Source organism: Panthera leo, chromosome C2 (genome assembly GCF_018350215.1).
Source record: "Panthera leo isolate Ple1 chromosome C2, P.leo_Ple1_pat1.1, whole genome shotgun sequence".
Classification (NCBI taxonomy): domain Eukaryota; kingdom Metazoa; phylum Chordata; class Mammalia; order Carnivora; family Felidae; genus Panthera; species Panthera leo.
This window is the reverse complement of record NC_056687.1, coordinates 117,372,958-117,396,855: the sequence shown is the minus strand read 5'-3', so window position 1 is coordinate 117,396,855 and position 23,898 is coordinate 117,372,958. Positions and strand designations below refer to the sequence as shown.

Sequence of the window (23,898 nt, the reverse complement as noted above, 5' to 3'; positions counted from 1 at the left end):
AAGATACAACACCAAGGAGTACAATGACAGAGAGGCAATAAGGTGGAGGGAAAGGAAATCAGCTCTAGAGTTATTTTATTTTCTCAAGAAGTCAAAGGACAGGCATCTTTAAGTAATGAGAAAGACAAATAACATGCTGTGATGACAATCACACCCACTGGATGTCTAATATTCTCCAAGCACTCTTCTGGCCCCTGTACTCAGATGATAGCTAATGTTCATCACCCTGAAAAAATCTAAGTATTTTTGTCTCCATTTTACAGATAAAAAGAATGAGGCCGGGAAGTGTTCGACACTTTGCAAAACATGTCACTAGTAAGTGGTAGAGACAGACACTGGCCTAGTTGCAAATGTTATTGCCTTTCTATTATACTACACTGCATCTCATTGGAAAGAATAACTCACTCAAGACAAGTCAAAAGGAAAAGGCTTACAATGAGGAAGCAGGCTCCAAAAATCATGGCTTTCATCTTCACATCCATATCTAATGGGAAGTGAATTTCAAACTGGTCAGCATCCCCCATTGCTGATAACAGACCGTTCCACTTCCTAATAATACTGCCGATGTTGGATACACCATCAAGGGATTTGACCTAGAAAGAGAAGCATGTGACTTAATGATGATTAAAAATTACTATACATTTCTTTCTTCTACTCAGAAGCACTTTACACTGAGATAAGCATAAATACAGTACAGGAAATTATTAACAGTAATAACATAATTTCAAATAGGGAATTATGGCCAACATGGGTTAGGTGCCTTGCAACTGGTTAATAACTGAGCTGGGATCAACAATAGCCAGGTTAGCCAGGGAGCCCACCTGTCCATCAACTGATGAAAGGATAAAGATGTGGTACGTACACACACACACACACACACACACACACACACACACACTGGAATACTACTCAGCAACGAAAAAGAATGAAATGTTGCCATTTGCAACAACATGGATGGAACTAGATGGTATTATGCTAAGTGAAACAAGTCAGTTAGAGAAAGACAGATATCATATGATTTCACTCATATGTAGAATTTGAGAAACTCAACAGATGAATATAGGGGAAGGGAAGGAAAAATAAGATAAAAACAGAGAGGGAAGCAAACCATAAGAAACTTTTAAAGACAGAGAACTGAGGGTTGCTGGAGGGGAGGTGGGTCAGGGATGGATTAAATGGGTGATAGGCATTAAGGAGCGCACTTTTTGGGATGAGCACTGAACATCGTATGTAAGAGAGAACTCACTGGGTTCTACTCCTGAAACCAAGCCTACACTGTATGTTAACTGACTTGAATTAAAACAAACAAACAAAAAACCCAAAAAACAGAACTGGGACCTATCTGACAGTTCTCAGGCCAATGCTCTTGTTTTCAAGAGCAAATGAGGTATAATTTGAGGGAGATATGATTTGAATTGATTTTGAAAATCTTCTTCATATAGTAAAGGGTGGGAATTGGGGATTGGGAGGGAGTCTCTACAGTCTAGAGAAACACATGAACAAAAGTAAGGAAGCATAATTCTACATATTTCACAAACTTCATATAATCAGTCAAGTTTTTGTGGGTCAAATCCACCCTGTTGTATGTCAGAATTCCGAAGAGCTTTGCCTTCTCAAAGGGGGACTCAGGCACTTGCTAACTTTTGGCGATCAGAATGATCCTATATACTCTGCCCCTGAAATATGGCTACATTTTCTATTTCTCTACAGTGGTCTTTTAACAAATAAGCAATGCCTGGAGAACTAAAAAGGTTTATTGGGTGTCATAGAAAATACTTGAATGAGCAACTTTAGATAAAGAGCCTTGTTGAATTGCAAGACATCTTCTAAGAAGCTAAGGAAATATTTCTAAGAATCTCCTTTGTCAAATTCATAGGATAATAAGCAATCATTCTGTAGTCAGTGAAATAAAGGCAAAACAGGAGGATTTTTCATTTTTCTGAGAAAATGTTATAATCTATTATGAGTTTTAACTATGTTATCAGTGTTATCCTGTCCCTTGAGGACACAGACTTCCACCATGCAGATAGACGATTTGCACAATCTCGGGGTGATCCGTATGTTCTGTGATCTGTTGGGCACTTTCATTGCTCAGGACCTGTATCCCAATCCTGCAAATCTTTGGTAAAAATGGTTAATTAAATACAACCGAGAACAAAATAAATGGAATCTATTGGGCTATTTTCTTTCAGGTTTAGTGTTTTACATGGGTCCTTCTCATCTTCATCAAACACTGAAATCATAAACAAAGTAGCTCACATTTTGGGAAACATTAAGCAATCCACCAACAATAATTTGCAAATGATTTGATGTCAATCAATAACTCTTTCCTCCTTCTACTTTATTCATTCATGTGAAAAAATAATCTAAAACCAAACAATTCTAAGGTCTGTCTGTACATGTTGAAAAAATAATAATAATGTTATTTTTACATTTACCTCAAAAACAGAATCTGAACCACAGCCGTAGGTTGAACATGGCCCACGTACTCGCATCACATTTTCTTTCTTCTCATTCTGGATGCTGTAAACTGCCCTGCACAGGTTCCAGTGTTCTGCAACAAAGCCAATGGTGACACCAGGAGGACACTGCACCTCCAGCTGCAAAGAAGCAGTGACAGAGGGAAGGAGGCCACATATATACCCGTACGCACACACACCGTACGTTCTTCCCTCATGCAAGGACTGGAAAAAATGTTAATGGTACAGACTCTTCCATTGTACCCCAGGCTATTTCTTAGGGGTGTATGTCAGTGAAAGGCCTTGAGAGGTGAGGTCACATTTCCCTTTGGGACAGACTTACTGCTTGTTATACAATGATCGTTTCTCCAAGCTCAGTGTTTCTCAGCTGTATGCACACCCGCCCGCTCCTCTGAGTTAACCCCAGAGAACTTGGGGGCAAGGGGTCTATACCAACATGCGGCTCCTGACGCTGGTACTGCTTCCTGTGCTGTAATAAGGTTCTCTGTCTCTGCTCTAGGTGCCTCATGTCTTCTGGCACAGTCCATGACAAAGTAACAAGGTAACTTCCTAGACTTAAATCTCAGACATGACAATTGTAATAGAAAAGAGAAAGAGAAAAGAGGCATTCTGTAAACGGTATACTGTGGAAACAAAGGATGTATGTATGAATATATAAAGCCATTTTTCCAAGTTTTAAAATTGTCCACTACCCTGTTTTAACTAATCATCTTTAATAATATTCCTTTGTGAAGAACTAAGATCTTCATATTTAATAATAACATGAGCCATAAAATTAAATTATTTAGTAAAAGCTCAGAGTCGATGGCTCTTCTGGTGTCATTTATACTTTTCTAACAGTTTTGAGTCCACTGCGTCTCAAGGGCAGGACTACATAGCTTCACAAACTGCCAAATCAAGGCATTATTTAAAAAAAATAGTGTTCACATATATACATTCAAACATATACATAAGCATATAAATTTGATAACTTCCTAGGATTAAGATCTCATATAAGTTTAAGCCTAAGGGGGAAAAAACTGTAAACAGGTAAATTACTTTAAAAAAAAATTCATTTGAGAAGAAAAAACCCAACTCATCAATACGAAGAATTCCTTGTATCGTCAAAAGGGTTGAGGATTAAAGGTGAAGATTCAACTCAAATTTAAGGCTGTTATTATAGGGCGCCTGGGTGGCTCAGTTGGTTAAGCAGCCGACTTCAGCTCAGGTCATGATCTCGCGGTCCGTGAGTTCGAGCCCCGTGTTGGGCTCTGTGCTGACAGCTCAGAGCCTGGAACCTGCTTTGGATTCTGTGTCTCCCTTTCTCTCAGCCCACCCCTGCTCACACTCAGTCTCTCTCTCTCTCTCAAAAATAAACATTAAAAAAAGAAGTTTTTAAGTCTCTTCTAATTCTGAAAGTATACAATTATGTCTAGGGACAACTTATCTGGGGATAGGTAGGTGCATTTAGACAAATGTGTGTGACTTCTGTTCTAGGTAACAGATACATTTGTAACTCAGTAGACACAACCGACAGAACTGTGGTCACCAAATAAACAATCCTGATTTGAACCTGAGCCCCAACTAGCAGGAGAAGACAAGAACCCACAAGAAAAAAACCCTCTGTGATTTTCTTCAGGTGAGACAATTTGGCGGCCCTCCTCCCCATCCCCCTTCACCCCCTCGGCTCTCTTCTTTCAGTCTGACCAGCAGAGCCAGTGAAAACCGCCTCATGTGTCATTCTGGAAGGAGCACAGCGATGCTGTCAAGAGTTGGATCAGGAAGAGACAAGGAATTAGACTTGTGTTCTCTGACCTCTTGCCTGGTGGAGGGACAACAGAAGCAACAGCAGGTGCATCTGAAAGGCCTCTGCATGGTCATGATTTCTCGGCCCATACAGTCAGTGACCCGGAGGACAAAGGGCCTTAGTGTCCGATAAGCATTTCTGGTAAAGTCGTCTGTGTCTTCATTTACAATGTAAACCATCTGGTCCAGGTTGTTTTTAATATCATATCCATTATTAGTTTCAAAAGATGTGATCACTAAAAAATAAAATGAGAAAGCCACTTTAAATTAGAAGCAGTTAAAATGGGCCTCAAGAAGTCCTTTTGTAGTATTCCTTAGGTGCTTAAAGCAAAATAGCTTTTTAAAATTTTGAAGTGAACTATATTCAATTGATTAGGACACCAAATAATTCACTTGCCCAAAAAGTATTCAGTAATTTTGAAAATTTTAAATGAAGGTCAGTATAAAACGATTTAAAAAATTTTTCCACATAAAAACAAAGACTGAAACTATATTCCTGGTGTATCTGAATTCAGAAAGCTCTCATTAAAAAGGCATTTAAATAAAAGTATACGTTTTACCATAAATGAATCAGCTCATGAAATATACTGAGATGACCAGGGTCATTACCAATTGCAATGAAGAAAGTCAGAGACTGTATGTGGTGGTCAAATGAATGTGTGGAACTGGGGATAAAGTGAAGGTTAATAATCAAGTGAGGATGAACCGAGACCAGGCATTATGTTGACCGTGATTCCTTTTTACTTCCAAAGCAAGGGCACTGGACTAAAACTTCGTAGATTTAGATTCTATGTCCAGCGCTACCACTCATTAGCTGACTGTGGTGCCTCTGGCAAACTCATTTAGTGTCCTGGCTCCTTCTTTTCCTCTTCCATTAAAGATGAATATGTAGAATATGGTATGGGGGTTGACCAGATAAAGTGTAAGTCTTTTTCAAGTCTACGAATGTATGTATCATGTATAAACAGATAAAATTATACAAAATAATTCCCTTTCTTACTTTCTTGAAAGGGTAAAAGAAGACAGTCTATTCACTTCGAACCACTAAGAAATGACCAATATAAATAAAGAACAAGATATTGGGTAATGTCAATTTCCACCTGATTCAAATTTCCACCTGCTGAACACTAACAAAATTATACATACTTTCCAGAGGCTCAAAATGCTGAAGGACGTGAATGGTGTCCAGCTGTTGGGATAGAACAAAGCAATTAGGAAAAAATAATCACAGAATTAAATCAATGTTAGAAAAGGAACTGATGAGATGGGTATGAAAAGGTTATCAATTGATACCAAAATATCTTTTCAGCATTGAATGGAATAAAAAAATAATTAGTGAAAGTAGCCTGTCTGCACCTGTTCCGCAGAGGAACACAGGAAAACCAGTGTTGTCCAGTTCTATGTTAAAAGACAAACAGTTGCCTGGTAGATCAGAAAATAATTTTCCTGCTGCAGTAACAGCATCCAGAAGAAGCTGTGTGGATGTAGATTGTTTCTAGCTCAGTCCCAACTCACTGGTCTTATCGACACGTCACTCACAGACTGGAGTTGCTGGGGAAGTTCAAGACAGTTTAATGTGGACCAACCACACAGTAGGCTATTTTCTCAGTGGCTTACAGAGAGCAACTCAGCCAGGGACCTCACACAGGAGTATCTAGTTTTATCTTATTTTCACAGGTACCTCTGGCAGATGTTCACACACTGACTTCCAATCATTTGAGCTACTAATGCCAGGGTCTTCACTAGGGGCAGGCTTTAATTAAAGGAGAGGGTCCACAAGGGCTGGAAGCATGTGATTGTATTAGGGCAAAGGGGAGGAAACATTCTGGGATGGGATCTCTTGAAAAGGGAGCTGGGAAAACAACTAGATAAACTTCTACCTTAATATCACTTAGGAATCACCCTAAAGTCAGACAGTTTGTTGGGCTCATTACCTGATAGAGTTGAGAATATTCTAGCAGAAAAGAAGAAACTTCTTTGAGGACAGAGTAATCACATCTATATAATTTTATTTTTAATTTTTTAATGTTTATTTATTTTTGAGAGAGAGAGAGAGAGAGAGAGAGAGCGTGTGTGTGTGTGCACGAGCGAGCTGGGGAGGGGAAGAGAGAGGGAGACAGAGGATCCGAAGCATTTTTAATGCAGAGCCCAATGCAGGGCTTGAACTCACTGTGAGATCATGACCTGAGCCAAAGTTGGGACACTTGACTGAGCCACCCAGACCCCCTCTATATAATTTTAGATATATAGATCATTCCTAATCCCCGAGACCAGAATATTGCCTGAAATGTCATATTTCACCGAATATTCATTGAATACAATGGCTAATAAAAGAATATGTGAATGTGGTAATAAAGAAAGTTAAAAATAACCAGACATAAATGTTTTGTGGTGTTTAACTGATTACAGAGGGTATGGAGAGGATACAACCCTTCCTTCGTTAAAAAATTTTTCTGATATAAAAACACAATCTGGTGAGGGGGTGTAAACACATCTTATAAAATATCAAAAGTGGTCACTAAGATGGTTTATAGTTCCTTTAAAAATCCAGAATTAAAAGTCAAAATACTGTTGATAAAAAGCATCCACTGCTGAGTACAATATTCTAAAGAAATAATGCCTGTTAATATAAAAGAAGTTTGTCCAGAAGACACTATGGCTGTTAAGGAGCAGTTCTCTAACAAACTGGTGGAGTCACTGGCCACGCCAACCCTCTAGAAAGAATATAATCCTGCTACTTTGGATGCTCCAGAGTATTGAGAGTCCCGATAATGATTCATGGAATCTGCACAGGAGACTGCAAAAAGGATAGGATAAGGAAAATGATAAAGCAATGAAGGGCTGTTTGCATAAAAGTGTTTCCACTAATAACATCCACACAGCTACCACCTGTTGGATGGACCCTGTGTGCCAAAAATAATAAGCACAGTATAAAGCTTTCCTTCTTAAAAATTCTCCTAACAACCCAATAAGGTATGTATTGCTAGTACTATTTTATTGATGATGAAATTCAAGCACCAACAGGTTATAGAAGTTATTGAAGGCTGCAGAGTGAGGAGGAACGACAGCTAGAATTTAAAACCAGGTTGGTCTGTCTCTAAACCTGTTTTGTTTCCTTTCTCACTTATTTTATTCAAAACAAACCTGAAGAAACAGAATTCATAAAATGTGTTAACTTCTGTCAGAATAGAAGAAATTAAGAAACTGTTTTTTAATATTTAGATGAACAAAATTAAAGTTATACATTTAAAAAAGAGAAATGACTCCAGATCTTGGATTTCTAAGGACAATTTCTATACTTATCATCTAGTATAAAAAAGGAACTTTTAAAACGTGATTAACTATAAAGCATTTTTTAAGCTTCTGAAATAACGTAGGGGTTTACTCTACCACTGTACTTGAATGACTGGTGCTGTAGTTTGTCAATATTTTGCCAAAACAAAAACTGAGTAAAATTTTTGGCTCATGTGAAATCTGTTTTTGTGATCCCAACTGTTTTGACTTTGAAATATCAACACTATAACACTGTACCTATGGTTCTCAATGCACAGGATTCAGAAGGTCCCTATCAATATTTAAATGGAAAAGAGAAACACATCAACTCCAAGGAATATTTGGTTGGCTACGTGGGGAGACATGTGTTGAACTGGCAAGTCCCTTGCTTATAATGTATTTCAAAATGTCTTTATTTACTTATTTATTTTTAATTTACATCCAAGTTAGTTAGCACATAGTGTATTAATGATTTCAGGAGTAGATTCCAGGGATTCATCCCCTACATATAACACCCAGTTCTCATCCCAACAAGTGTCTTCCTTAATGCCCCCTCCCCATTTAGCGCATCTTCCCACCCACAGCCCCTCCAGCAACCCTGTTTGTTCTCTGTGTTTAAGAGTCTCTTCTGTTTTGTTCCCCTCCCTCTTTTTGGATTATTTTTGCTTCCCTTATGTTCATCTTTTTTGTATCTTAAATTCCACATATGAGTGAAGTCATATGATATGTCTTTTTTTTTAAGTTTATTTATTTATTTTTGAGAGACAGAGAGAGAGGGAGAGAGTGCACAAGTGAGGGAAGGGCAGAGAGAGACAGAGAGAGAGAGAATCCCAAGCAGGTTCCGCACTGTCAGTGCAGAACCTGATGTGGGGCTCGAACCCATGTACCATGAGACCATGACCTAAGCTGAGATGAAGAGTCAGATGCTTAACAGACTGAGCGGCCAGGCGCCCTTCCTTTTTCTAAAATCAAACATGATTCAATAGGTTCTAAGTTATTTCCAATACTAGCTTTATCTTATTTTCACTAAGCAATATTTTTGAGTTTCTGACATGTGGTTTTAAAAACACCATTTGGAACACTGATTTGACGTACTGCCCCAGTTTCTGATCTGGATACCCTGGTGCCTCCAGAATGTGCATAGAGGTGGAAAATAAGAATTCACTGTGTTGTGGGAAGAGATTCTCTGGAACTTGGCCTGAAGCAAAACCCTTGGTAGGTCTCCTCTTTTGACTTACATTTTATGTTTGGAAGGTGGCAGGGAGTGGCTAATGAAAATCAGGGGTAATGAGAAAAAAGAATGGACAGAGACCCCCAGTGATTCACTCACGGTCTGTTCTGTTCTCTTTGATGTTGTTTTTCCTGGTGTTAACTCTTCACTTCTATGCAAATGAGAATTGGCGTCTTTGATAGTTTTTCCTCTAGTCCTGTGTTTGAAACCGCCTTCAACAGGACACCTTGCAAATCTTAAAATTCAACATACATCCTTCAGAAAACCGTGCCGATCCCACCAAATACATTCCTGTATTCCTCATTTCCCCTTCATATTTCTGAAATGAGTACAACTCCCATGGACTCACAAACTGGACCTCTGTCATCACTGACCTGTCACTTTCATCTACTCTATCTAGCTTTGTATCTCTTCTTGTCGGATCCCCGGTCATACTTCATAAGAAGATCATTTGGATTTGTGAGGACTACCTGGGTTAAGTATTCCAGACCAGGAGGACAGTTTGGTATAGGAGGAGGCCCTGGCATCCATGTTACTGAAACAGGCTGATTTGACATATGGTATTTGCCAGGCTGGTACTGGATAGGATGGGCACCACCAGCTGGCTGGTACGAGAAGAAGGTACCGGGCTGCTGTGGACTGTTGTATCCCATAGGCAAGCCTCCTGCGTAGCCTGCAGGTGCAGGGACAGCTGGTCCAGGGGGTCCTGTATCCAAAAACAAATGGAAGTGTTATACACTATTAACACTGTAACACAGCAGAAGTTAGAATGACCTTTTCCATAACAAAGACAGGTATCCCACAACATCCACTTAAGAATAAAACATGATCCATTTTCTGAATGTGTACCATGTACCAACAATGTACTCAGGGGCTTCACATATTACCTCATTTAATCCTCTTAAACCTTAGAAGACAATTATGCTACACAAAGGTACAGAAACAAGATCTGAAACACCAAGTAATGTGCTGGCCTCTCTCCGTATTAGGTTTCTCCTTTGGAGATATCAATAATATACCTACTTCATTAGGTTATAGTGGGCTTAGCCCAAGACCTAGCACATAACTGGCACTGTACACTGATGTTCTTAAGGTCATTGAGATAGTAACTCAAAGGGGTGCTTTTAATGATGGCTCTATCATTCCAGAAGAGTTTCATCACCCCACAAAGAAAATCTATACCCATTAGCAGTCATTCCCTATCTTCTGCCCCAGCCCGCGGAAACCACTGTCACCACAGATTTGCCTAATCTGGACATGTCATATAAATGAAATAATGTAACATACAGCCTGTGTGTCAGGTCTCCTTCACTTCGCATAATGTTTTCAAGGTTCAAGTGACCATGTGGTAGCATGTACTAGTACTTGATTCCTTTTATCGCCAAGTAATATTCCATTGCATGGACATAGCACATTTTATGTATCCATTAATCAGCCAATGGACATTTGGGTCATTTCTACCTTTTGGCTTTTGTAAATAACGCTGCTGTGAAATTAGTGTACAAGTTTTGGTGTGAACCTAAGTTTTCAATTCTTGAGTATATACCTAGGAGTGAGAAACTAGCCTTAACTTTTGGAAGAAACGGCCACCCTGTTTTCCAAAGTGGAAATTCACTGCTTAATACTCCTACTGCTGAACTCATTTATTAGTGCTAATTGTGTGTGCGTGTGTATGTGTGTGTGTATTCCTTATGATTTTCTATATATAAGATCATGTCATCTGCAAACAGAAATAGGTTTGCTTCTTCCTTTCCAATGTGCATGACTTTTATTACTTTTCCTTGCCAAACTGTCCTGGCTAAAACCTCCATACAATGTTGAATAGAAGTGGCATGAAGAGATATCGTCTTGCTCTTGACCTTAGGAGAAACACTCTCAGCTTTTGCTATTAAGCATGATGTTAAGCTGTGGGTTTTTCATAGATGACTTTTATTAAGTTGAGGAAGTTCTCTCCTATCCCTAGTTTGTTGAGTGTTTTTTATCATGCGGGATGTTTCATTTTGTCAAATGTTTTTTCTCTATCTACCGATATGATCATATGATTTTTGTAGTAATATTCCATTAATATGGTACATACATGGGCTGATTTTCATATGACAAACCAACTTTATCTCATATTTGGGATAAACTGCACATGGTCATGGTAATAATCCCTACCACATATTGTTAGATTTGGTTACTATATTGTTAGTATTTTGTGGAGCATTTTTACATCTATATTTATAAGGAATATTAGTCTATGGTTTTCTATAGTCTTCTTCTGATTTTGCTAATAGGACAATACTGGCCTCACAGAATGAATTGGGAAGTGTTCACTGTTCTGTTTCTTGTAAAGGACTGGTATTAAAAATTTTCATTAAGCATTTGGTAGAATTCACTAACAAAGCTGTCCAGGCCTAGGCTTTGTCAGAATTTTTTTTTAAATATTTATTTTGAGAGAGAGAGAGAGGGTGTACATGCGTGCACATGTGCAAGGGGGAGGAGGGGCACAGAGAGCAGGAGAGAGAAAGAGAGTCCCAAGCAGGCTCCACACTGTCAGCAGAGAGCCCTATGTGGGGCTTGAACTCATGAACAGTAAGATCATGACCTGAGCTGTGATCAAGAGTCTGTTGCTTAACTGACAGAGCCACCCAGGCGCCCCTATCAGAAATTTTTAAATGACTAATTCAATCTCTTTACTTGCCACATAGCTCCATTCAGCTTTTCTATTTCTTCTTGGAGCCACTTTCAGTTGTTCGTATATTTCTAGGAATCTATTTCTTCAGGTTTTCTAGTTTGTTGGTATACGATTGTTCATAGTATTCTTTACAATACATTTACATTTTTGTAAGCTTTTTAGTAATGTCTCCATTTTCATTCTTGATTTTAATATTTTGAATCTATGTTTTTTCTTGGTCAGTCTGGCTTAAGATTTCTATTTGTTGATATTTTCAAAGATCCAACTTTTGGTTTTGTCCATGTGGCCCACTGCTTTTCTTTTTCACTATTTTATTTACCTCTACTTTAAATTCTATTATTACCTCCTACTTAAGGTTTGGCTTCTTTCAAAGGTGGAAAGTTGGGTTGGTGATTTGAGATCTTTTTTTAAAAAAAAGTTTTCTAATGTTTATTTATTTTTGAAAGAGAAAGAGATAAAGTATGAGTGGGTGAGGGGCAGATAGAGGGGGAGACACAGAATCTGAAGCAGGATCCAGGCTCTGAGCTGTCAGCACAGAGCCCGATGCAGGGCTGGAACTCACGAACTGTGAGATCATGACCTGAGCCAAAGTCAAACGCTCAACCAAGTGAGCCACCTAGGTGCCCCTCCTCCTTTTTAATGTAGATGTTGATAGCTACAAATTTCTAAGCTGTTTTAGTTATATCCCATAAGCTTTGGTATACTGTGGTTTCATTTATCTCAAAGTATCTTCCAATTTCTCCTGTGATTTTTTTTTTTTTTTTTTTTTTTTTGCCCTTGGTCATTTAAGGGTGTGTCAATTTCCTCAGATTTCCCAAATTTCCTTCTATTTTTATTGATTACTAACTTTAGTCCGTTGTGAAATCTATATGATTTCAGTTGTTTTAAATTTATTGGGATTGTTTTATGGCTTAATCAGTAGCTCTAGCCTAGAGAATGTCCTATGTGCACTTGAGAAGAATGTATATTCTATTGCTGTTGGGTAGACAGTTGTATATATGTCTATGTTTAGTTCGCTTTATAATATTGTGTACAGCCTCTAGTTCCTCTTTCATCTGCTGCTTAGTTGTTCTATCCATGACTGTAAGTGGGGTACTGCAGTCTCCAACTGGTATTTATTGAATTGTCTATTTTGCCATTTAATTATGTCAATTTTTGCTTCATATATTCTGGAGCTCTGTTTTTAGATGTATACAATCGTTATGTCTTCCTGATGGACTGACACTTCTGTTATAAGATGTTCTTAAACTCTATTAACAATTATTGCCTTAAGGTATATTTTCTCTTATGTAGGTATAGCTATTTCATTAATTCTTAACAACTGAGAAACATTGTTTTAATACAGCATTTTACAATCTGTACGTACATTAGTGGGCTGTAAAATCAATTTAATGATTCACAATTGCAATTTTTAAAATAAGATTTACTACATTAGAATAAAGTAAAATAGAAAAAAATCAAACTGTATTGCCTGTATGCTGTATACTCACTGAACTGAGTGCTGCTTGGTGAAATGTTACATATAGCATATATATAATTAAATATTATATAAATATTGTTACATATATACATATACGTGTGTGTATATTTATTTATATATATATATATTTATATATTTATATATACATTTATATATATTTACTGTGGGTCATAGTAGGTTGTCATCCAGAATGCTTGAGGGGGCACTTGGATGATTCAGTCAGTACAGCATAGGACTCTTGATCTTGGGGTTGTGAGTTTGAGCCCCACATTGGGTGTAGACATTACTTTAAAAAGAAAGAAAAGAAATTTAAAAAAAAGAATGTTCGAAAGCCAGTGATTTAAAGACCCTTTTGTTTAACCAATGTAAAGAAAGAAAAGGTTCTATTCTAGAATGGAAAAGATGGGGACGTTACAAAACTACGATGCATAGAAGTTTGTTTTCACCATGGTTGGAAATAGTTTTGTGGATACTCTCCTCAAAGGCAAAAAACAAATCTTATCTAAATATAGGTTAAACTAAGTGTCTCTCTGAAAATTGCTATTTATTAAATTACTGCTTATAATGTGCATATATGCATGTATCTGTGTTTTCTTATACATGTGCTCAAAAATTACTACATGTTGGTACAAAAGACAGCAAGGAGTGTTAGAAGGCAGGATTCACCTCATGTCTAAGTAAGTATGCTAAAGGGAGCAAGACGAAGATAGTTAAGCTTGGACTGTGATGTTGAAGCCCCACTGATGGCGTCCTATTTCCCAAAGTAACCCAGGCGTTGGGCACTGTGGGTCTACAGACTGGGGAATCGGTTTTTGTTATCAAAAAGCAATGCCACACAGCTGTGTAGGGCAGGGACTGATATTTCCTGAAAAATGGAAACAGTCCCTTAGTAGCTGTTCTTTGAAAAGGTCACTCTTACAGAATTAAAAGATTTGAAAGAGCAGGTTAAGGTGGAGAGTACTCTCTCTCAGAGAGCCCAGAGAACCAGGTACTGAACACCATGCACCCTAGGAAGGAACTCCTGTTAGAGGAAACTATGTTTACTATTTTTATAAGAGGGAGAATAGTTAATACTTACTGAGCTTTATTATGTTCCAGGCACTGTTCTAACTACTTGACATCACCCTTCTATGGTAGGGACTATTATGATCCTGAATTTACAGAGCAAGAAATTGAGGAATAAGGAGGTTAAGTAACTTCCTAAAGAATCAATGGTGTCAATATGTGACAGAGTCAGAATTAAAACTCAAGCATTCTGACTGCAGATGCCCCTTAATTAAAATACTCCCTTTAGATCAAAGGCTAGGTAGAGGCTAGGAACACCCAAAACAGGACTCTATGGATGGCCTTGGCACTATAGACTGGAAGAGCAACTCTAGCTGGCGGCTGTTTTTTTTTAGGCCTTAAGTTTTGTACACACACACACACACACACACACACACACACACCCCTCCTGTGGGATGTCATGGTACAGGAAAAAACAGCTTAGCTAGCAGAAAGCTGGCTTCAGAAAGAGTAAGAGGTGACCAGCATAGAGGCAAAGCAGTGGTCTGGGATCCGCCAATGCTGACGAGACCAAACACCACCAGGAAGGGACACTCCCCCAAACTTCCAGAAGTTGTTTGGGATGAGAAATAAAGAAAGATGACACTTTTTGAGCAAGGCAAATTGGACAGAGGGTCAGATTCTGGTGAGCTGGGCATTAAAGGGGAGAGTGGCTTTTGAAGCTCATGAAGTCTGGGACATTTTGGTTACTCACAAAAACCCCACTCATGAGCATCATGAATTGTAGAACTATTTCTTCAATACTCACTGAGAACAAGGCTATGAAATGAATCAAGCATTCCTTTATTTGGGAAACATCCCACAAGCCCATTTCAAGGACGTGCTGCTGTGCCTGCTGCTAGAGACAGAAAGAGGTAGAAAGACACATCTGTCTTCAAGGACGTTCAGTTCTGCGTTAAATACACAGATTAAAAAATAAAAAGTGAATGGTTATCATGAAGCAAGTAACTTGTGCGATCAGACGTGGATTCACGGTGTGCGAAGAGATTAGAGAGGAGCAGTACAGGGTACCTAGGCAGAGGAGGTACCCTGTGGGTCTAGTGCTGACAGGTTAGACCCAGCCGGCACCTCCACAACGGGCAAAGGTTTTATGCGGGGGAGTAGGTGCGAAATGAACAGCTGCACAGGGGAAACCCATAATTGCAGGGGGGCAAGGTTATGTATGGAGACTGAGCAGACAAGGCTAGAAAGGAAGGAGGGAGTGATGATTATGAAGGATCTATACACTGTTCAAAGGACCTAAACCGTACGCCAATAAAAGAGAAAGTGAAGTGATCAGACTTACACTTGGGCCCTTTGTAGATGAGGTTAGGTTAGGCAGGAGGTGCCTGCTGTGGGAGGGTCGACAGAAGGCAATGTAGGAAGTCTAATAAGTAACACTGAAGGGACAGTCCCATCTCAGTAACAGACTGGATATGAGGAAAGATTCTCACATTCTGACATGGGTCCCTGTGGCCTCCAGAAGAGAGAAAGAATAGAGGGAATGTGTTCCGGAGCAAGATGCCCAAGCTTTATTGCAGACCACTTAGCTTGAGATCTGGGGTCCTTCCAGGGGAAGTGGTCTATAGGCAGGTGGAAATGCAAGTTCAGACCACAGGAGACCGATATGGGTGGGGGCTAAGGGAGGCTTAAAGTCAAAGGAATTAAGGGCGTTAAAGACAAATACTTTATAGTAGTTCAAGTTCCTTCATGTTAATTACAGGGATCTAATTTGCATCTGTCATCATAGATAAGTACGTAATTCAGCCACTAGGTGGCGATCACAATGAATTTTTGTTACTATATTTCATAACTGAAAATTCAGTTGTATGCTCTACTAATGTTTTTCAATTTATCTAGTCATTTGATTTAAATGACATATCCTACTCTCTTGCTAATTTTTTTTTGATACAGAGGAAAAGACACTTTCCCAGATGAGCAGAACATGGTTACAATCAATGTTACTTAAAAATGGTAGAGGGATACCTGGGTGGCTCAGTCGGTTAAGCGTCCGACTTTTGGTTTCAGCTCAAGTCATGGTATCACAGTTTGTGGATTCCAGCCCCACATCAGGCTCTGAGCTGACAATGCAGAGCCTGCTTGGGATTTTCTCTCTCCCTCTCTCTGACTGCCTCTCCCCTGCTCAAGCTCTCTCAAAGACAGATTATGTAGATCATGTTGACAGTCACTGAAGTAAATTTAGAGAAATGGTCAGATATAGCATGATTATAATTTAGGACTGTCAACATTGTGGACTTAGTAGGAGTTGAGCTAGTAATGAGGGGTTATATCGGACCAGATCTATACAACATGCATATTTATGAGGGAAAGGGGAAAAGGAAACCCTGTTGTTTTCAGAAAACACCTCAAGGGCACAGGTTAACTGAGCTCCATGGATCTTGTCTAGAGCCAAAACAACATTTTTACCATGATCCTGTGGGTACTGAAGTTTCTTCTCCTCTCTCACAGACTAACTCAATGGTTTCCACCTCTAAATATACACTTAAATATATATTTAAATATTGCAGGGTGCCTGGGTGGCTCTGTCGGTTAAGGGTCCTACTTCATCTCAGGTCATGATCTCACAGTCTGTGAGTTCGAACCCGACATCGGGCTCCCTGCTGACAGCTCAGAGCCTAGAGCCTGCTTCAGATTCTGTGTCTCCCTCTCTCTCTGCCTCTCCCCTTCTCTCTCTTTCTCAAAAATAAAGATTTAAAAAAATTTAAAAAAAGAAATATTGCTACACTTCATCATTTTCTAAGTCATTAAAATGTATTTATGTAGAATCCTATTTCCTTCCTTACTTCAAAAGTAAGTGTATTTCTAATTTTAAAAATTTTACACATTGCCCAATTACTTTCTTTCTTTTTTAAAGTTTATTTATTTTTGAGACAGACAGATAAAGCGCAAGCAGGGGAGGGGCAGAGAGAGAGAATCCCAAGCAGGCCCCATGCTGTTAGCACAGAGCCTGGTGCACGGCTTGAACTCACAAACCATGAGACCAAGACCTGAGCTGAAACCAGTTAGTTTGATGCTTAACCAAATGAGCCACCCAGGTGCCCCACTTTCTAAAAAGACTATAATAACTCAAATTTCTACTAACATCATGAGCATCCATTTCATTGAGTCACCAACAAGTAAATTCAGACTTCTAAAAATATTAGTGTAACTCCTTAGTCAGCACCCAAGGCCATTCACCTCCATTTCTCTTGCATTTGTCCCATGCATGTCTCATACCGGACCTTCATAACCTCATGCTTTTGTACAGATAGTTCTTTTTTTTTTTTTCTTTTTAATTTACATCCAAGTTACTTAGCTTAGTTAGCATATAATACAATAATGTTTTCAGGAGTAGATTCTAGTGATTCATCCCCTATGTATAACACCCAGTGCTCATCCCAACAAGTGTCTTCCTTAATGCCCCTTGCCCATTTAGCCCACCCCCCCATAGCCCCTCCAGCAACCCTGTTTGTTCTCTGTATTTAAGAGTCTCTTATGTTTTTGTCCCCCGCCCTGTTTTTATATTATTTTTGCTTCCCTTCCCTTACGTTCATCTGTTTTGTATCTTAAAGTCCTTGTATGAGTGAAGTCATATATTTGTTTTCCTCTGACTTATTTCACTTAGCATAATACCCTCCAGTTCCATCCACGTAGTTGCCAATGGCAAGATTTAATTCTTTTTGATTGCCGAGTAATACTCCATTGTATATATACATCACATCTTCTTTATCCATTCATCCATCAATGGACATTTGGGCTCTTTCCATACTTGGGCTATTGTTGATAGTGCTGCTATAAACATGGGGGTGCATGTGTCCCTTCGAAACAGCACAGCTGTATCCCTGGGATATATACCTAGTAGTGCAATTGCTGGGTCGTTCTATTTTTACCTTTTTGAGGAACCTCCATACTGTTTTCCAGAGTGGCTGCACCAGTCTGCATTCCCACCAGCAGTGCAAAAGAGATCCCCTTTCTCCACATCCTCGCCAACATCTATAATTGCCTGAGTTGTTCGTGTTAGCCATTCTGATAGGTGTGAGGTGGTATCACCTTGTGGTTTTGATTTGTATTTCCCTGATGATGAGTGATGTGGAGCATTTTTTCATGTGCCTGTTAGCCATGTACAGATAATTCTTTCTGCCAGGCATGGTTCCTTCCTCCTTTTCTTTGAGTGAGAAACTCCTCAGCAAGCCAGAAAAATTTGACTTCCTCAGTTAGGTCTTCCCTCAAATCCTTGTTAGAGCCAGTTACTGTCATCTTGGCCCTACAACATCTTCTTCATGTTTTCATAACGGAGCAAAGAGAATGCCATCAGGATTTGTACAACCTCCTTCCTCAGTAGCCTACAAATATATTCTAATTGACATCTGGTAAACTACTTGGCACCCTGGAAGCTTTCGATACTTATTTACTCAATCACTCAATTAATTACTCTTAAAAGCAATCTTAACTATTATCGTTTTCTGGAGAGGTGAAAAGAACCTTTCTGAATATTTAACCCACCTGGTACAAAATGGGAATTATAGTCAGGAGGTGCATCAGGCCTTTGATCAGGAGACTTTATCTGATTGTCCTTCTCATCTGCAGGTTGTTCAGGGGCTGTGGGGATCACACCTTGGGAAAGGGAGAGGGGACATGATTTACAATGGAAGTGATAATGTAGTAACAGAATATATTCATTTTTTCTTATCCATGAATCTAACTATGAAACACACTACTATATTTTAAAGACACGACTCTTTATGTATATTAGCTTTTAACCTCTTAATATGTATTGATGAATTTTCAGGCTGACCATAGATTTAAAAAAAAAAAACTAAGCGATTATTCACATTGTGCTATGATCAAAGCGACACACTTTTACGTTAGTGGTCTGGCTGACTTCATGCTGATTCCTACCTACTTGAACTCCTTGCACATTTGCAAAAACTGTTTTCCCCACTGTATGTTATGGATACCACAGTCATATATAGAGTGAATCTTATTTTTTCCCTAACCTCTTTTGGAAAATGACTGTGTTTAAATAAATTCAAAACATAACATGATAAATATGTAATGGCTTACAATGCAGTGGTACCACACACAACACATTTAGAGGTGGTTTAATCTACCTCTCCAGTAAAAGCAACCTTGCTTGCTGTAAATACTGCAAGGGAGGAACTGAACTCACTTTCCATGACGTTATCTTGTCCTCTTGTTGCAATCAGAGAAATGTCTCCTTGTATTCCCTACAAGGAAAAATTCTGAATCTCTTCACTAACTCACTTTTATTGCAAGAAAAGCCCAAGTCCCATAAATGTGGTGTTTCTTGCCTTCTGTCATCTCCTGCATTGCTGGGAAATGCAGGCCTGCTTTTGAGCCCTCCTCTATGCAGGCAGACTGTCATCACAGGTTAATTAAGATTATACTCCTCTTTGCAGACTTACTTTCTTACTTTTGTTTCCTTTACTTTATTTTCCCCACATATTTGAGAGATCTTTCAGTACATACGTGCCCACATAACTCCCTTTTAATCCTTTTCTGCCAAAGGTAGATAGAAATGTTCACATGTATAAATGAACATATACATGTTTTCTCCAAATGCTAAAAATAAGTAAATAAATAAACCTCAAAAGGAAATAAACTCCAATTTTTTAGGAAAAAAATCACACAATTCACATTTGAAAATAAAGCGTATTAAAATTTATTCATAAAAATTTACCTGACATTTTGAAGAATTCCAATTAGTCCTGAAAAATAAAACATTTTTTTAAGTTTATTTATTTTGAGAGAGAGAGAGAGAGAATGAGCAGGGGAGAGGCAGAGAGAAGGGGACAGAGGATCTGAAGCAGGCTCTGAAGCAGGCTCGGTGCTGACAGCAGAGAGCCCGAAGTGGGGCTCGAACTCACGAACTATGAGATCAAGACCTGAGCCAAAGTTGTACGTTTAACCGACTGAGCCAACCCAGGCACCCCCAAAATAAAACATTTTAATACTTTAAGATCTATGTATGGTTACTATTATGACTTAGTGATACATGTAAAGATCTGTAATTTTTTTAGCTGTCAGTTACCTTTCATTCATTCCTTCATCAATTTAACAAATACTTACTGAGCACCTATTATGTACCAGGCACTATTATGGATGTTGAAAATATAGCAGTATGAAACTAATATAACACTGTATGTGAACTATACTGGAATTAAAATAGAGGAAAATAAAGAAAGTATAGCGGCAAACCAGATGGGCACTCCTGAAGCTTATATTCTAGTGAAGTGAGACCTAAAAACATGTCAAATACATAAGTTTAAATTTAGATACAGATAGTAAATTTAAATTTAGTTTTAGATAGTCACATAATTTCCATTTGAGATAAATCATAATAATGTGTTCACAAAAGACCTATATACCTGGCTGACATTTTTGAAGAGTTCTAATGAGTACTAAAAATAAAATGTTTTAAAGCTCTAATATATTTACACCAACTTATACATTATTACTTAGTAATACAAGTAACAGGTTTTGTGGGGTTTTTTTAAGTTTATTTATTTCATTTGAGAGAGCACACACATGTGAGCAAGCGAGGGAGGGGCAGAGAGAGTCCCAAGCAGACTTCATGCTCAATGTGGAGCTTGATGCAGGTCTCAGTCTCACAACCGTGAGATCATCAGATACTTAACCAACTGAGCCACCCGGATGCTTGATTTTGTGATTCTTGTCTACAAAAATTACATTTTGTAATTTGAATTACATTTGTAATTCATTTGTATTTTTCAATTACAAATTCAATTACATTTGTAATTACATTTGTAAAGTGAATTACATTTCACTAAGTTTTGTATTAATTCAACAAATATTTACTGGGCACCTATTGTGTAGGCACTACTATAGATGTTGAAAATACAGTAATAAACCAGAGAAACAGTTGCCCATCATGCCGGAGATCCTAATTTAGTGCCATGAGATTAAAAACACATTAACAAATATTTCAGACTAAATTGAGGTAGTACAGTTATAAAGAAACAAAGTAAACAGTTCAGGAAAAACATGGATGGCAGTCCTAGGAGGGAACTTTGAGCTATTTGAACCACAAAAGGCGGCATTACACTAAAAATGTAGGAAGAGAGTTGTAGGACAACAGGAAATATGTGCAAAGGCCCTGAGGTGGCACTGAGTTCGGAATACTCAAGGGTGACAAAGAGGTCAGGTGTGACTGGGACGCAAGGAATGAGGAGAATGGAGGGAAGAGATGGAGACAAGCCTGATCACACCTGAAGGCTGAGGCAAAACATTTGCAATTTGCTGTAACTGCAGATGGGAAATCTTCAGAGGACTTTCATCAGTGGAGTGATGAGATCTGATTACACTTTATCTTGAGGGGGCAAGAGTGGAAGTACGCAGTGAAGACAGGATGGCAGCAGCAATCCAGGTGAGCCCGATGCTGGCTTAGACAGGCAGGTAACACTGGAGAGGGTGAAATGTGGTCAGAAGCAGAACCTGCAGGAGTTTCTGATGCACTAAGAGGAGTCAAGATTGGGTGTCAGTGTTCAGGCCAGGGTACCTGAGTTGATGACAATGCCATTAACTTAACTAGAAAGGAAGATGGTAGGGGAAATGGCGGGGACTGGGGAGGGTAGGAATCAAAAGTTCAGGGGCGCCTGGGTGGCTCAGTCAGTTGAGCGTCCGACTTCGGCTCAGGTCATGACCTCATGCTCGTGAGTTCCAGCCCCGTGTTGGGCTCTGTGCTGACAGCTCGGAGCCTAGAGCCTGCTTCAGATTCTGTGTCTCCCTCTCTCTACCCCTCCTCCGCTCATGCTCTGTCTCAAAAATAAACATTAAAAAAAATTTTTTTTAAAGTTCAAACTAGGCATGTTTTAAGAGACCAAAATAAGTTTATTTCATTTAAATAAACAGTAGATATATGTAAACATTATGAGAATAACTCAAGAGAAATAAACCAAAAGTTGAGATGGGATTTGAAACAAGGGGTGGGGAGAGATTTCAGGAATTCATTCAAGATAATAATAAAAAAAAAAAAAAGTTATTATCAGGGAAAGGAATTTAAAAATTTTTGAGTTCTGGATGGTAACAATTAACAAGGAAAACATCAACAAAGGCTATTATTTACTGAATGCTTATCTAATGTCAGACAACAGGTTGAGCACTTTCCATATATTATTTTTAATCATATTATCTCGCTCATACATAAATGGTCAACCCTACTAAAATCAAGTACTTCTTAATCCAAAGTTTCTTTTGGATTTTCTTTCCAACGTTTCGGCCTATTCATTAGATCACAAAATGTGGTCATTTGTGTAGTTCAAACTGAGTAGCAAGTTATCAATGCAGAGTAGGTATGTCGAAGAAACATCAGATCACCATATAAGACAGTAGTCAATATGGATACTGAGTTGACTCACTGAATGCCACCATGGCATAAGCCAGTGTGTAGATTTCCAGCTCACGTGACTGTCTTGCCAAGCATGGGTCAAATACCATCAACCTTGTACAATTTCCACTCACATCTGGAAATTCAGCTAGTTGTACAAAGTCCTATGTGTCTTAAAGGCTAAAAAAGTATTCTGGGGCACATCAAAAAGCCAGACCCAATTGCAGACCAACCAAGGAGGACACGGAATGGATCCTATACCTTCAGTGATGGTAACTTCTGGTATTTAGAAAATGACCACACCTTTCTAGAATCTTAAATTCTGGACACTCCTAGGAATATACCCTCAAGTGACTCTTATACATTTACAGAGAAGGTATATACAAAAATGTTGACAACACTGTTCATATTAAAATAAATTCAAAACATCCCTAATGTCCATCAATGGTACATTGAATAAATAAATTCTGCTACATTCATATGATACAAGAGCCTACTGTAGTGAAAACAAACTATAGCCATACACATCAAGAGAGATGAATCTCAACACTACTACGACACTAACCAAAAAAAAAAAAAAAAAAAAAAAAAAGCCATTGGAGAACACATATATATCATTTAAGAATGTTCAACAGTGGAAAAATGAAACACAATATTTTTTCTCTGATACATATATGGGGGAAACTTTAAGAAAATGTTAAGGAATACACAAAATTCAGGAAAATGGTTTCATACGGAGATCCAGTGTGGGGCAAGTGCTCAGTAGTGGCCTACAGGGGCTTGATATTCCTCCTAATCTAGTTCTAATAGGGTGGTGGAAACAGGAGTGATGGGTTCTTACTAGTCTTTAGAAGGTACATATTTGTTTAAATAGGCATGTGTCTGACATGATTTCACAATAAAAAAGAACTATTTGACAGTTATATGTGGGAATAACCTTCTAACTAAACATATGCTTTTCCTTTCTACCTTAATCCTGGGAACTGTACACCATGAAGAAACAGTGATGGAGACAAATTAGAACAGATTAAGTGCCTTAATGAAAAGGAGTAAATTATCCATCCAACCATCCATCCAAACTATCTATAGTGGCAAACGGTAGAATGCAAAAGCAGAAAATTTTAACAACTGCTGAATTTAAGTCAAGATAGAGATTTGAATATTTTTTATGTTCAAGATAAAAACTTGAAAGAAGAAACACAGAATTCTGGACCCCAAACATGAAGCAGTATCTCTGGGGTCCAGGTCGGGAAATCTGTACTTTTAATACAGCCCCAAGGGATCCTTGTGTTCAGGCTTGTTTGAGGCTGATCTTGCGCAAAGAAAAATAATAGCTCTCAACCATGCCAGGCAGAACTTAGAATTCAAATCTGATTTAAGTGATTGAGTAGCAACTTGAAAAAAAAATACCAATCTTTAAATTTTAAAAAATTTATTAAAATCTTTTACAAAGCAACAAACATCAAAATCAAATGTAGGTACATACTACCTCACAAGCTGCAGGTGTTCACAGAATTCGTTTACCTCTCCTCTCCTGTGAGATGCTCATTTCTTTTCCTT

At 38.5% G+C, this 23,898-nt stretch overlaps 1 protein-coding gene across 5 annotated transcripts in view; it reads right to left on the bottom strand.

The window, feature by feature from the left end:
- The window catches only part of PLSCR4 (phospholipid scramblase 4), a 50,941-nt gene that overhangs the window by 2,539 nt on the left and 24,504 nt on the right, over window positions 1–23,898 (bottom strand). For 3 of the 5 annotated variants that reach the window (XM_042955724.1, XM_042955723.1, XM_042955725.1), the window contains 7 exons: window positions 19,672–19,699; window positions 18,474–18,584; window positions 9,240–9,475; window positions 5,412–5,454; window positions 4,275–4,501; window positions 2,439–2,600; window positions 435–593 (listed from right to left, as the gene is read on the bottom strand). In XM_042955724.1, coding sequence (XP_042811658.1) covers window positions 435–593; window positions 2,439–2,600; window positions 4,275–4,501; window positions 5,412–5,454; window positions 9,240–9,475; window positions 18,474–18,584; window positions 19,672–19,678 — 945 coding nt within the window. In that variant the 5' untranslated portion in view covers window positions 19,679–19,699. Of the gene's footprint in view, window positions 1–434; window positions 594–2,438; window positions 2,601–4,274; window positions 4,502–5,411; window positions 5,455–9,239; window positions 9,476–13,088; window positions 13,213–14,739; window positions 15,819–18,473; window positions 18,585–19,671; window positions 19,700–23,898 lie in introns of those variants that run through there. The other 2 variants (XM_042955727.1, XM_042955726.1) reach the window with 2 other exon arrangements.